At 61.2% G+C, this 12789-nt stretch overlaps 2 protein-coding genes across 7 annotated transcripts; both read right to left on the bottom strand.

Annotated features, from left to right (window-relative positions):
- Window positions 1–103: 103 nt before the first annotated feature.
- On the bottom strand, window positions 104–1855 carry SAP25 (Sin3A associated protein 25). 4 transcript variants are annotated; one of them, XM_010819635.4, is made up of 6 exons: window positions 1509–1855; window positions 1193–1293; window positions 976–1118; window positions 727–874; window positions 553–650; window positions 104–471 (listed from the first exon to the last, which is right to left on the bottom strand). In XM_010819635.4, the coding sequence occupies exons 1-6, from the start codon at window positions 1652–1654 to the stop codon at window positions 178–180; spliced, it is 930 nt and encodes a 309-aa protein (XP_010817937.1). In that variant the 5' UTR covers window positions 1655–1855; the 3' UTR covers window positions 104–177. The 4 variants fall into 4 exon arrangements, with proteins under 4 accessions (XP_010817937.1, XP_002698253.1, XP_010817936.1 ...); XM_002698207.6 differs by having other exon boundaries at window positions 976–1082; XM_010819634.4 differs by having other exon boundaries at window positions 104–650.
- Window positions 1856–2050: 195 nt separating this feature from the next.
- Window positions 2051–12726, bottom strand: LRCH4 (leucine rich repeats and calponin homology domain containing 4). 3 transcript variants are annotated; one of them, NM_001083450.1, is given in 18 exon segments: window positions 2051–2432; window positions 3718–3795; window positions 3890–4027; window positions 4159–4244; window positions 4465–4548; window positions 4693–4802; window positions 4895–4963; window positions 5087–5212; window positions 5302–5363; window positions 5470–5546; window positions 5638–5728; window positions 5946–6045; window positions 6186–6301; window positions 6420–6556; window positions 8325–8430; window positions 8630–8756; window positions 8917–9061; window positions 12478–12726. In NM_001083450.1, coding segments are annotated over 18 exon segments (1977 nt in total). In that variant the 5' UTR covers window positions 12698–12726; the 3' UTR covers window positions 2051–2327.
- Window positions 12727–12789: the final 63 nt, after the last annotated feature.

The following is a 12789-nucleotide window of genomic DNA, read 5'->3' as shown; positions in this document are numbered from 1 at the left end:
AATGAGTAACAAGAATCAGAGAGGGGCAGCCAAAGCTGTGATAGAGGAAGAGACTCCATCCCTGCCTCTGCACCCCACTCTGTTATTGACCACGAGGAGCCTGTTTGCAAACCAACAGTTTTATTATCAACAGAACCTGCCTGGGAAAGTAGAGGACCCATTCTGTCCCTGGAGGAGCTATGGACCTTGGGCATCTGGGGTCCCAGGGAGAGATGGTTCCCCACAGTGAGAACAGCCTGGGCCACCACTGGCAGCTGGGTGATCAGAGGCAGGGGCTGGGGAGCCAGAAGGGAGCCCGGGAGCCCCTGAGGAGCTGGGTCTTGGTTCCCCCTGGCTCATCTGCAGGAGGCCAGTGAGGGCGATCAGCTCTGGCCCACTGAGCCAGGTAGTGGAGCAGCCTGAAGATGGAATGGGGAGGAGCCAGGGGGACATGATCGGGCGTGGGAGCAGCAGCTTCAGAGAGCCCATCACCTGAGGAGAGAGGAGGGGCAGTGGCTCCCCGCAAGCCCTGCCTGAAGGCTGGGGTGAGGCCGAGGCAGGAGGAGCGCTTACCTGCTGAGGGACCTCAGATAGGTACAGGGGAACACGCTGCCCATGGGGCAGCAGAGGGTCCAGAAAGAAGACGTCTTCAGAGCACATCACCGGGAACCCTGGGGAGGAGAAGCTGCTGGGGTGGCAAGCTCTGCACTGGTTCTCTGTGGAGCCTGAGAGGACCAAGGGCAGTACCTGCAGTCCTGGGCGCTTGCTCTTCACCCCGATGTCCTGCTAGACTGGGCCTGAGGCCCCTGCATGAGGCTGCCTGGTACAGAGGCCAGAATGAGGGATGGTACAAGGTCCGGCCTGAGAAGGAGACGCCAGACGCACAGCTGGGTCCCTGTACAGGGAGGGAGGGACAGGAAAGATTCCTTGAGCTTCAGCCCTCCCAAGGCATCCCTGTCCCGCCCGAGGTCGGTGCCACAGGCACCCCCAACTCACCCACACCAGCCGACGTCCTGCTGTAGCCTCATAGTTGGGGTCCCAGGGCGCTAGCAGGGCCATCTTTGATGGTGCCACCCCCCAAGTCCTCTGAGGGGAGAAAGGAACTGGGGGGCGGGGGCAGGGGGAGAGAGGGCAGGAGACTTGAAGAGATTAAAACAGCCTCAGAATCAGTAAAAGGGTCTTGGGGGTAAAGGTGGCAGGACCCTGTACCTACCTGGAGTTCCCAGGGAATGCTTGGCAGCCAGGCCTGGGGGCAGCCGAGGCCGTAGCTGCTCTTTCCGAGTCCAGGAAAGCCTTCGAGGCCAGGGCTGAGGGCTGGGGGCGCAGGGAGAGGGGTACTGAGATGCTCCGGTTACAGCCTCCCCCAGTCATCTCCCCCAAGCCAAGTCTGAATATCTCCAAGGCAGAGACCAGGGTGCCCGGTGTGGGGAGACGGATCATACCCATTATTCAGTAGGGACAACTGAAATTTCCTCACACTGTGGGCCCCTGTTGGGTTCGCCCCAAGTGCCGTCGGCCGAGCCCCTCACCTGCCCTGTGCGGCTGTTCCTGGTTCCCCAAGGGCTTTCTCTCTGGAGTCCCAGGCCTGGGAGAGGCCGCTGCCCACTGAGGGGCGTCGTTCCCTGGGCGCCTGCTCTTCGCCCGCGCCCCACTGCCGGGGGGTCCAGGGCAGCATGTAGAGTCGGGAAGGCGGGCAGGGCCACACCTCGGCCCTTGCGCAGCCCGCCTGGGCCCTGTGGTCCCTCCTCCTGCCCGGCCGCCCTCAGAGACCTGCGCTGCCACGCGCGCGTGCCCGCGAGCTTGGGTTGCGGCCCACCTCGCCAGGCCTCGCAATGCCTCGTGACGCGGGCGCCCAGTGCGTTTCCGGGACACTTGGCACGCGGACCCGAGGGGATTCCCGCGAGCGCCCCCTGGCGGCGGGGTGGCAGGGCCGCGCGCAAGGGCGAAGCTTGGGAAAGAACCGCAGCACCGGAAGTAGACGTGGAGGCCACCCGGATGTGCACGTGAGGAGGGCACCCGCTCCCCACATGCACTGCCCTTGTCCGCGCACACACACACACACACACATATCTGAGGGATGACCTAGAGGGCTTCCGGCTTCTCTTTATTGCACTTGACACAACATCCAGCTCCCCGTCTTCCATCCCAGACCGTTGGCCGCACCCAGAGGCGGCCACGCGCCTTGCTGGGCCGGCCTGCTTCCAACCTCCTGGGCAGAGGTGCCCGAGGCATAGGGCCAGGCCCGAGGCCGCCCTCACCAGTCCTCGCTAGAGAGCGGAGCCCATACGCCGCTGTCTTCGGTTCCTGGGGCCCCCGCCGGGTTGGGCCCCTGCACCCCGACCTCAACCCTAAGGCCGTTCCAGCAGTGCATGGATGACAGCAGCGACGTAGGGGAGGCCCTTTCCCGGGGCCCCCTCCTCTTCCAGGATGTGGTGGGGCTGGCACAGGGACTCCTGGGGGAAGGGGCCTGGGTTAAGTTCCCCTTATCACCTCCTCCTCTCGGCTGTTGGGTAGGAGACACCCTAAAGGAGCCTGGACCAAGGGGGCTGACGGGATGTAGCAGACAAAGGTCAAGGGCACCCTGGACATGGCTTGGGGACTACTGAGATGCAAGGAAGCTGCAGAGGGTAACAGAAGGGAGATGACACAGCGGGCCGAGGCTTAGAGGGGAGGACAGACCTGCCACTTCCAGAGGAAAATGCTGAAGTAGGCGGGCTGGCACATAGAGCCCAGGGGACACGGCTGGGGCTGGGCCCAGCACAGCAGGAGCAGACGCGCACACACACACACACACAAACACACAGGCAGCCACGATCTGTACAATTTATACAAGAGACAGAGACCCAGCCTGGGCCCCTGCATCCCCTACAAATATAGAGTTCTCTCTACAAAATATAGATAATTTAGCCCCCTATAGCGGGGGGTGGGGGTGGGGGGGATGGGGGTGGGGGGAGGGCGGGGCGGGGGTGCAAGGAGGAAGGTTAAGATCCACCCTCTGGGGAAGCGGGGAGAGAATTTGAAGGCACCATCAGCACACAGTGGGAGGGCCAGGGGGAGGGGCTACAGGAGGGAACCAGAGGCTGGGGGCCCAGGGTCTGGGGGTACCAGAGTGGGGCCTCTGAAGTCAGTGTGTATGAGGGGTGGGGTTCACTAGTGTCTTTGGTAGGGGCTGAAGGCACCACTGGTGGGGAGGGGGTTGCACAGGAGTCTTATAAATAGAAAGAGGGCAGGGTGGGGGGGGTGGCTTCGGGTCCTAGGAACCCAGGAGCCGAGTGTAGACGACACAGAGCAGCAGCATGAGGACCACGTAGAAGAGGATGAAGCCGCCCAGACCGGAGGGGGGCCAGGGGGGTGGGGGGGCCCTGCCCCCCACCCGCTTCACAACCTCCAGGGTGGTCCACAGCCCCTGGGCGGTGCCCTGGAGGAGATCTGAGGGCGAGCACAGGTCAGCCTGGGAAGGGAGAGTAGGACAGATGGACAAGACAAAGTACACACGTCAAGAGCAGCAGCAAGACCATCCTTCCCACCCCTGCCCTCACATGCAGGGCCAGAGCCACGCCGACATGCAGGGAGCGGGAAGGGAGGCATGCGGGGGACACACAGGAGGGCTGGTGGCTGTGCTTCCTTCTGGGGAGCAGAGACCCCCATGAGCACCCATGCAGAGGGCCTCGCTGAGCCCAGGACACTGCACCCTTTATAGGAGAGACCAGCCCTGCGCCCGAGAGCACACCCCCATACCTCAGGTACCCCCATTTTTCGACAGGCTTCTAAGAAACTCTCCACGTTCTTCCGAGACTTGAGGGCACTGAGTTTTGGCTGAGGGTGGGTAAGAAAGGAAAGAGGGAGTAAGACAGAGGCCCCAGGGGTTCCTGCCCCAACCCCTACCTTCCTGCCCTGGGCGCCAACTGACCACAGCAGGCGAGGGCACGTGAATGAAGGGCACACAGCGGGGCCGCAGCTGGTTGGCCAGCTGACAGAGGATGACCCCGTTGGCCAGAGCCTCAGCCAGGTCATCGGGCAGGGGCCGCTGCAGCTGGCACTCAAGCACCTGGGAGATGGGAAGGAGGGGGAGAGGTCAGAGTCTCCAGAGGAAGTACCAGGCTGGGCAAGGAGGCGGCTGAGGGAAGCCAGGAAGCTCAGGGGCCCACGCGGAACCCACACGAGTCCCACCTCTCATACCTGGCGCAGCTGAGCCATCACCTCCTTTTCGTCCAAAAGCTGGGGGGATCGCCGAGGTCTTGAGACAGTGTCTGGTGAGGAAGGGCCTGGAGGAAAGGGGGGTGTGGGGCTGTCTCCACCGCCCACCATGGACTTTGTAGCCGGGTCGCAGTGTCTGGCACCCACATCTCCTGCCTCTGTGCTTGTGGGATTTTCCACACAAAGGGACAATTGACCAGAGAACTTCTAGGCCACAAGGGATGACCCCAGCCTGGAGCTTAGTGCTGCATTAGTACTGGGTTAGTACTGGGGAGGGGCAAGACCCACCTGAGCTGCTCTGAGAGGAAGAACGGAAGAGGAAGCTGTTTGGTCTCTGAATGGAGCTGAGTGGCCGGGGAGCAGGTGCGGTCGCTGGGGGCCGGAGCCAGGGGACAGGGACGGGGGAGAGAAACACCTCCTCAGTGTCCTACCCCTCCCTCAGGCCGCCAGCCAGGCCTCAGCCCGCCCCTCCCACCTACAAAGGCCCCCATCCTCCACCCAAAGCCCCCCTCCCACCTGGTCCAGATGGAAGCGGGGGCTCCTGGGAGGTGGAGGCAAGGGCAGGGGTGGGGGCTCCCTGCCCCGCTGACGCTCCCAGCTGGGTGGTGTTGGACCTGGACGTGCCGCTGAGGAGACAGAAGGGGAATCAGAGGGGTGGTTGGGGCAAGGGTGTGCACGCAGGGTGGGGACTGAGAGAGGTGGAGGCCAGGACACATACTTGTAGGTGGCCTGAGTGGATGAGGCACCGGGACCCCCACCAGCAGCCCTGACCCCCAGCTTCAGAAAACTAGAAAAGGAAGGAGACGCAGGGTCAGCAGTGCCCGGCAGGGCTCCGCCACCCCCAAGAGACAGAGAAGCGCGTGGGGGCTCCCTGCCAGCGCCCACCGCCAGGCCGCCGCTTGACGCGCACCTGTCCTTCCTGGGAGCCCCCCACACCACGCTCTGCTGCTGCTGCTGCTGCTGCCGCCGCTCGCGCTCCTGCCACAGCTGCAAGGTGTCCGGGCGCCGCCGCTCCTCCCCGGCTGGCTCCTCCCGCCTGAGGGCAGAGGGACAGAGGTAGAGCTGGGTAGGGGAGAGGAGAAGCGTGTGAAGGGAGGGGTGCCGCCTCGGGTGGCTCCGCAGTACCTGCTGCTCGGTGCCCTCTCCCCGTCTCCTGCCGCAGGGCTCGACTCTGGTGGCCGCGGCTCCTGAAGACAGAACAACAGAGGGGCTGAGGGGGTCCCCAAGCCTGCCCTGGCTTGCTCCCGCCGGCTCTCTTACGGTAGATGGACACGGGATGCTGCGGCCCCTCACCTCTCCGGTACCTCGCTCCTCATCTTCCCCAGGCACGTGGCTGTCGATGAAGTCGATCTGCTCAGGGTCTCCGTCAGCTAGAGAGAGCAGGGCGTGTCAGCGAGCGGAGGGGGGCGCTAAGGGCCTCATCCACACCCCCAGCCCGCAGCCCATGACCCCACTGCTCACCAGAGCCATCCTCCTTTCTCTCCCTGGGCCCCCGAGGCTCCCGGGCCAGCTCTGAGATCCGGAACGACAACTCGGAGAACTCATCTGTTGACTGGAAGTGCAGAAAGGCAGAGATGGGAGATAGACCCTCCAGAGTCCGGGGCCCGTGGTGAACCAGCCCTTCCCTGAGGTTCTTGGACAAGGGACTGAAGAAGACGGCTCCAGCCACCCTTATCACTCTGAGCTTTCAAGGCAGAAGACGAAGGGTCCTAGCTCAGGTTCTCCCTGGGGCCGAGATCCCCCGTGTCCCGTGGGAAGGAGGCCCTTACCTCATTTCCAGACCACCTCTTGCTGCCACTGTCAACGCTGTGGAAGCCCGAGTCCAGCCCGCCATCGTACCGACGTCCCGGAAACAAGTCCTCGGCAGGGCTGGGGCCAGCCAGGGAGAGCCGGTCAGCCCCGTTCTGGGTGGCCACCCCCTCATCCACCCTCTGGAAACCACGGGGTCCCTGGTGCTGGGGAGAGGTATAAGTATCCAGGGGCTTCCTTTCTTCCCATGTGGAACTTACCAGGGGCTGAAACTCGGGGGGCGGGAAGGAGCAAGGTCCCCCAGTGCAGACCCGCCGCGCCGCCCAGCCTCTGTTGACAAATACTTGAAGATGTGAAGTTTCCCCTTCAGGCAGATCTGGGTGTGGAGACGCATAGTGAGGGGAAGGGGGGGATCCCCGGATGCTGCTTGACTACCAAAGGGACCCACACCCCCAACTCCTGCCCACTCTCGGCCAGCCCTGCTCCCAACTCACCTGGGCAGGTGGGCTCTGCAGGGGGTTGCTGTCCAACAGAATGACCTGCAGGTGCCTGAGGCGGCAGAAGGAGACCGGGATGCGGGAGACACGGTTACAGGAGAAATCCAGGCGGACAAGAGGAAGGTCCCCCAGCTCTGGGGGTGGGTGAGGGAGAAGTCAGGAGCATGCTCAGGGGCAGGGCCTTGTGCTCACTTCCTCTGCCCCCGGCTGGCATGTCACCTCTCTGGCAGCCCCTCTGCCCTGGTGGGCGGAGGGCGCTCCCAGGAATCACCACCCTGCTCCTCTGCCCACTCAAACTGACTCTAGCTGCTGCCCATCCGCTTCTCCTCCCTGCCCACTCCACCCCACTGCCACTTCCTCCTCCTCAAGTGTCCATCACAGGGCCCAAATCAAACTGTGACACCTTGCTGCTTAAAAGCCTTCCAGGACTTGCAGCCAGGGCTGCTGCAGGTGAGCGGGCGGTGTCCTAAACAAAGGCACGGCATGAGGGGGCGGCAACCTCCAGGCGCTCTACTTAGTCAAGCCCTGGCCCACCCGCAGGAGAATGGTACCCTTCTCCACTTCTCAGAGAGACCCCCTGGATTAGTGATGAGCCGAGACACAGGATAAGAATGAAAATCGCTGCTCTCTAGTCAAGCAGCATTCCCTGGTTGAGGAGTTCATGACCTGGCTCTGCCCACATTCCCCACCTCGCTTCCCACCCTCACACCACATCAGCCCGCCCTCCAGCCCTTTGGCTCTGGCCTCCCCACATGCTGTCTGCTCAGCTAGGAGAGCCCCAGTTTTCTGTTCATGCATCTTTCCAGGTTCAGCTCAGGTGTCACTTCTTCTCTGAAATCTTTTCAGACACTAGGCTGGAATTTATTGCTCCTTCCTCTGTTTCCCCAGGGTATTTTGCTGGGGTCTCTTATGGCCCAGAGACAGCGCTGATCAAATGCTTATTCGTACCCCTACCATCTTAGAAGAAGGATGGGAGGAGCCCAGAGAAACAGGCAGCCACCTGACTCCTCTCGCCTGCTTTTCAAAAACACAGGTAGCACGGCTGCAGTCCTTCCCACCAGTCCTGGCTTGCCTTCTTAACCATTCCATGCTGGACCTCCCTGCTCTACACATAGGGGTGCATCTGCCTGGGCTGCGGAAGGATGGGGAACTCTCCTTCAAAGGCCAGCTCCTATGTGCCTTGGGGCCGAGGTCTTCCCCAGGGTCCCAGGCAGAGCCATGTGGCTCCCTCCAGCGTCTATGGCTTTAAGTTTCCTGTCCTAGCACCTCCCTCTGCTTGTCTCTCCCCATTAAGCCATTAAATCTTCAGAGCTGGCCCCAGAACTGAGTGACATCACTCACATCTACCTAGTCCCCACCTAAAACACAGGAAACACACACACGCAAAGCTGACTGAATAAAGGAAGGTGTGCCTGCTTTGGAGCACAGGCTATCAAGTGTCGGGGTGCATCACAATTAGCTCATTAAAATGGGCTTGCTTGGGCTCCAGCGTGCTGGTTCAGAATCTCTGGGGAGGTAGCACGGGGCCTCACCGGACTCAGGTTTTGAGAGCTTCATCTGCGCTAAGTGCTGTGACACTGGGTGACCTCGAAGGCCCTTTCTGACCATGAAATTCTACAGGATGCCTGGCGATGGGCTCACCTACTGCCCTCACTGCACCTTCCCCCACATCTGTCAAGTACAGCTAATAACCCCTGCCTTACCGGCTTCAGAGGGGTGCTGGTCAAGAGCAAGGAAAATAATTTACAGTGCATTTCATACATGGCAAACCCTGGGCGACTAAGGTATCATTATTCAAGGTAGATACACACACACCCCCTGACATGCTCTAGGTCAGGCATTCAAGGTAGACACACACGCACACACACACACACCCTGACATCCTCTAAGTCTTTTCCTCACCATCAGGCAGGGTACTGAGCTGGTTCCTCCGAACGTTGAGATCCCGCAGGGTAGGGAGGCTGCACAGCTCCGTGGGGAGCGACTGCAGCTCATTGCTGCTCACGTCCTGGAATGAGGAAAGACAAGGAAAGACGTGCAGAAAGAGCATCAGACTTGGAGCATCAGAAACTGCCTCCTGGACCAGGCTACTTCCTTTGGTCTCGTCCTTTCCCCTAGGGTGCATCCCGCCTTTCCCTGCCCTCCTGCCAAAAGTCCCTAGTGCCTGGTTCAGCCATCCCCCCAGTCTCCCTGCTCCCCATCCTCACGAGCTGTCGCAGGCTCCCCAGGGCACTGATGTCGGGAGGCAGGGCTCCCAGTTTGTTGTTGCTGACAATGAGCACTCGCAGGGGCAGCTGACAGATGTAGGGCGGCAGCGATGACAGCTGGTTTCGGCTGCAGGAGGGAGAAAGGCAGTGGGTTCTCCCTCCAGGCAGGAACTCTCCCGTGTTGCCCTACTTTCTGGGTCACGGGGAGGGTCACTCAGGGTGCCATGCACTGGTACTTGGGGCTGAGAAGGACAACCCCCTACCCTCCTGTGGCCCTGCCTCCCTACCTGAGGTTGAGGTAGGTGAGAGCGGTGAGATTTCCCAAGGCTGGGTTCAGGCATCTCAGACAATTATGGTACAGGCTCAGGCCCTCCAGGGACACCAGCTGGCATGCTGCCTCTGGCACCTCGGGGAACCGGTTCCGAGACAGGTCTAGGGGAAACAAGTGTCGGGGGGAGCTTGCAAAGGCCCAGTCCTGGACAGGAGGATCCTGAACTTCCCCGGAGCCAGTTGCCCAGCCCTCTATCTCCCTAGCCGACCTAAAGAATCAGACCTATAAACCTGGACTCCCTCGAGTTTAAGAAGAAAGACTTCGTAACCTGGAGCACACTCCAGGTATGACCAGAAGGGCACAGGCAAGACTGGGCTGAGAAGCCTAGACTGGGGGTGGGGGGAAGGCGAGCCACACACACTGTCTTCAGACACACAAACGCAGGGCATTCTACCAGGCTGGTTAGATTCTCTACCTCCTGTGGTCCCCGTCGTCCTGTGATGCCTGAGGAGGTGGAAGGCAAAGGTCATAGAAGGTTGATGCTCCAAAGGAACTAGCAAGGTGATGGGCTGGGAGGTCCAGGGTAAGACACTGAGCCACCCCGTGGGAGATGGCCAAGAAGGCTCCTCCCTCCTAAGGGCTCCGTCTCCCACCCTCAACCTATCTTCAACCTAGCGGGAAAACCAGGGGTCGTTAGAGCCTAGTCTAGAGACCGGACTCTGGCCTACAGATTTTCACCAGCCCCTGGGATCAGCAAGCCAGGCCCATGGGACTATGAAGTTACAGATTCCGAGACCTGAGGGAAAGACAAGTGGACCAAGCCAGAGGTGGGAACTGGAGTCGCAGGCAGCGATTGGGCTCCTTCCTACCCTCTTCCACTCCCAACAGCCTGCCTCTACTTCCTCTCTCACTTTTACCCAGACTTCAGACCAACGCCTGTGTCTTGGGCATGGGCGAGGTGTGGAGAGGGCAGAAAGGAGGGGAGAGTCTACTGCCATCCTTTTATCTCAACAAGTGGCTTGCTAGACCAGGGCAGGGTTCCTGCCAGGCTGGAGGCATTCACTGCTCAGACCTCTGCAGCCGGGTTTCTGCTTTCTCTGCTCAGCCTGTATTGGGAGGGGCCCAGGGCCTGCTGGGGGAAGTCCCAGGCCACGGAGCTTGGGTGAGCTTCTTAGAGGGCCCTCTCCAGGGAAGGGCAAGCAAAAGCCGTGGGGAGGGGAAGCTGGGGTTATCCCCCAAGGAGGTGAGTCTTGTGACAGGAAATGAAGCAGAAACAATCTGTTGGCTTCTGTCTCTGGTGGGCCCTGTGTTTACCAGGGTGGATGACAGCCTGACGCCCCAGGAACCCCCTCTGCTCCCAGCCCTGCTGTGCACAGAAAGAAGACCTGTCACAGAAGAAGACAGTTCCAGAGAGGCTGGGAGGGTCAGATGCGTCTGCCCGCCCCGCCCCCTCCACCTGCCTGCTTTCTCTGGTGTACACTGCAGGGGCCTGTGGGAGAAGGGGTGGGGAGCAAGTTCTGATGGGGTGCACAGCGGGCAAAAGCTCAGAGGAGCGGAAAGGAGCAGGGCTGGAGGAGGCAGGGCCTAGGAGGCACAGGATGTGGTCTGTGAGAGAACGAGCTGCACTTCTCTTTTGTGAGCTCAGCCCTTCCCCCACCTCAGGATTCATCTTGCTATCAGGGCCCCAGGAACAAGTCCAAGGGACATCAGGGACCTAGGCCATGGGACAGCATGTGCAAGGAACACGCTGGTTCAGAAAGAGCTGGGCAAACAGGAGGAGAGCTTCCACATGATTGGGGTGGCAGTGCTGGAAGCCTTTAGTCTGTCAGGGCTGAAGGGCAAGGAGGTGTGGAGAGCAGGGTAAGGGCAACACTGACTGGCTCCCTGTCACTTCCCCTTTCCACCCCAAGTTACAGGCACCCTGCATGGGGAGAGGGGCCAGAGGAGAGAGCCTGGGATGAGAGAGGCCCACCTGGCCTAGAACCCCGGCCCTGAAAGGACTGAGGGCTCCTGTGTGGAGAGCAGGGCAGAGAGGGGTTCACAGGAAGCTGAGACTGTCCCAGGAGAACAGGCTGCACCCTGAGCCGGGCTGCACCCTGAGCCAGAATTCTGGGGGAGGAGGCGGGAGGGGGTGGGAGCTGGGAGGGGCCCCGGAGTTCTTGGGAGTTTTCCCCAGGAGTCCACTCTCACAGACAGAGCCCTAAGGAAGTAAAGAATAACATTTGGTCTTTGTCAAAAAACAAGCAAGGGGGAGGGGAAAGGGAACAGACGGCGAGTGTCACACAGCTGCTGAGGTCAGTCTGGAGCTGGGGGGTTAGACGGCTGGGGGAGATTGAGACGGACGGCAATGGCTCCCGGGTTCCCTGAACTCACTCGCCGCAGAGGCAGCCAGTGAGTTTACCTAGCAACCCAAGACAAGCGGAGTGGTTTCAACTGGTTCTCTCCAGACAGTCGAGGAAAGACTAGGGTGTTTGCAAGTGAGCAGGCACCTGCTAGGCAGGGAATGCAGTCCCAGGGCAGTGTCATCAGGGGGTCACTCTCATCCAGCCTCAAGTCCCACCCTAGGCTCCGCTGGGGTGGGGCTTTGGGAATGCGGTCCTCCGCCCCTCTCCCAATCCCCACCCTCCCAGCTGCCAGCCCAAGGTCAGCGTCGGCCTTCTGAGCAGCTGAGGCCTGACTCACCTGTCACAGTGGAGTCCCCTACACCCTACCATCAACAGACACCAGGGTGGAGGGCGCATGATTAGAGGGATCCTAGGGGTGGGGGAGTGGGAAGGGCAGTGGGGACCGTCTCTAGCTAAGATTTCCTTCCTTTCAGCAACTGCCTCAAGTCCCTCCCCCCTGGGGAAAAGCAGAAACTGAAATGGGAATTCTAGGGTCTCTATGAGATCACAGGCTCCACAGTGACCTCACACACGCAAGGAGGAGGAGGAGTCTCAGATAAAGGGGTTAGGATAATAGGAGGAAGAACTCGCGCAGAAAAGAGTTGGGGGAGGTGGGAGATTTGCTTCTTTTCCACAGGCAGGCTGGGTGAAGAGTGGAGAGAGGCAGCAGCCTTAGGGGGCGGGACTACCAAGCGAAGGACACAAACTTGGGGTTGTCAGGGGCAAATCTATGGGAAGCGGGGGCCTGGGGCTGCTCGTTTCTCGGTGGAACAGGGGAAAGAGTTGGAAACGAAGAAAGAGAAAGGAGTCGGGGGTGGGGGGCGGTTTCGGGGGCTGCTTTATGGAATGACCAGAACTAAGGTTGAAGAGATCACGCAAATAAGCCAACCAGGTTAGGGGCGGGACCATTCTACAGGTGCTCAGATATGCAAATAAAGAGCAGCAGAGGGCGGGTGGGGGGGTTATCACGACGCTCGACCAGGGACTCTGGGTGTTCAGCAAGGGCTCGTTGTCTAGTAGTTCTTAAAGTGGGGAGGGGGCTGGTAGCGGACTTATGCAAATCCAAAGAATCCAGAACTCCGATGGCCAGGTGATGGGGCGGGCCAGACGCCCCGGCCCGGGAGAAACAAGCGAGGGGCGGGACTATGCAAACGAGGGTCCCGGCCGGGCTCGGGGCCTGGTTGCACACTCACCAGCCTGGGTGATGTCTGACAGGTCGTAGCTGCGAGCCGCGCCCCGGGGGAAGTGCTTCAAACGCCGGTTAGACAGGTTCAGGGTCCCAGTGGCCACGGCCTCCTCTAGGGCCCGCTCTGCACTGCGGCTCCCGGGCAGACCTGGAGACCCTGGGACGGAGGTCGTGGCCGCCGCCTCCTCACCCCCGGCGGCGAGTGGGGCCGCCACCGCCGCCGCCATCCGCTCCCGGCGGCTCCCGCTGCCTGACTGACGGGGACCCGCCGTCCCTCCTTGCCCCTCCCCCTCCTCGGAGCCGCCGTAGTCGCTTCCCG

This window comes from Bos taurus, chromosome 25, assembly GCF_002263795.3.
Source record: "Bos taurus isolate L1 Dominette 01449 registration number 42190680 breed Hereford chromosome 25, ARS-UCD2.0, whole genome shotgun sequence".
Taxonomy (NCBI): domain Eukaryota; kingdom Metazoa; phylum Chordata; class Mammalia; order Artiodactyla; family Bovidae; genus Bos; species Bos taurus.
Note: the sequence above shows the minus strand (reverse complement) of the source record. Positions and strands in the feature narration are given on the sequence as shown.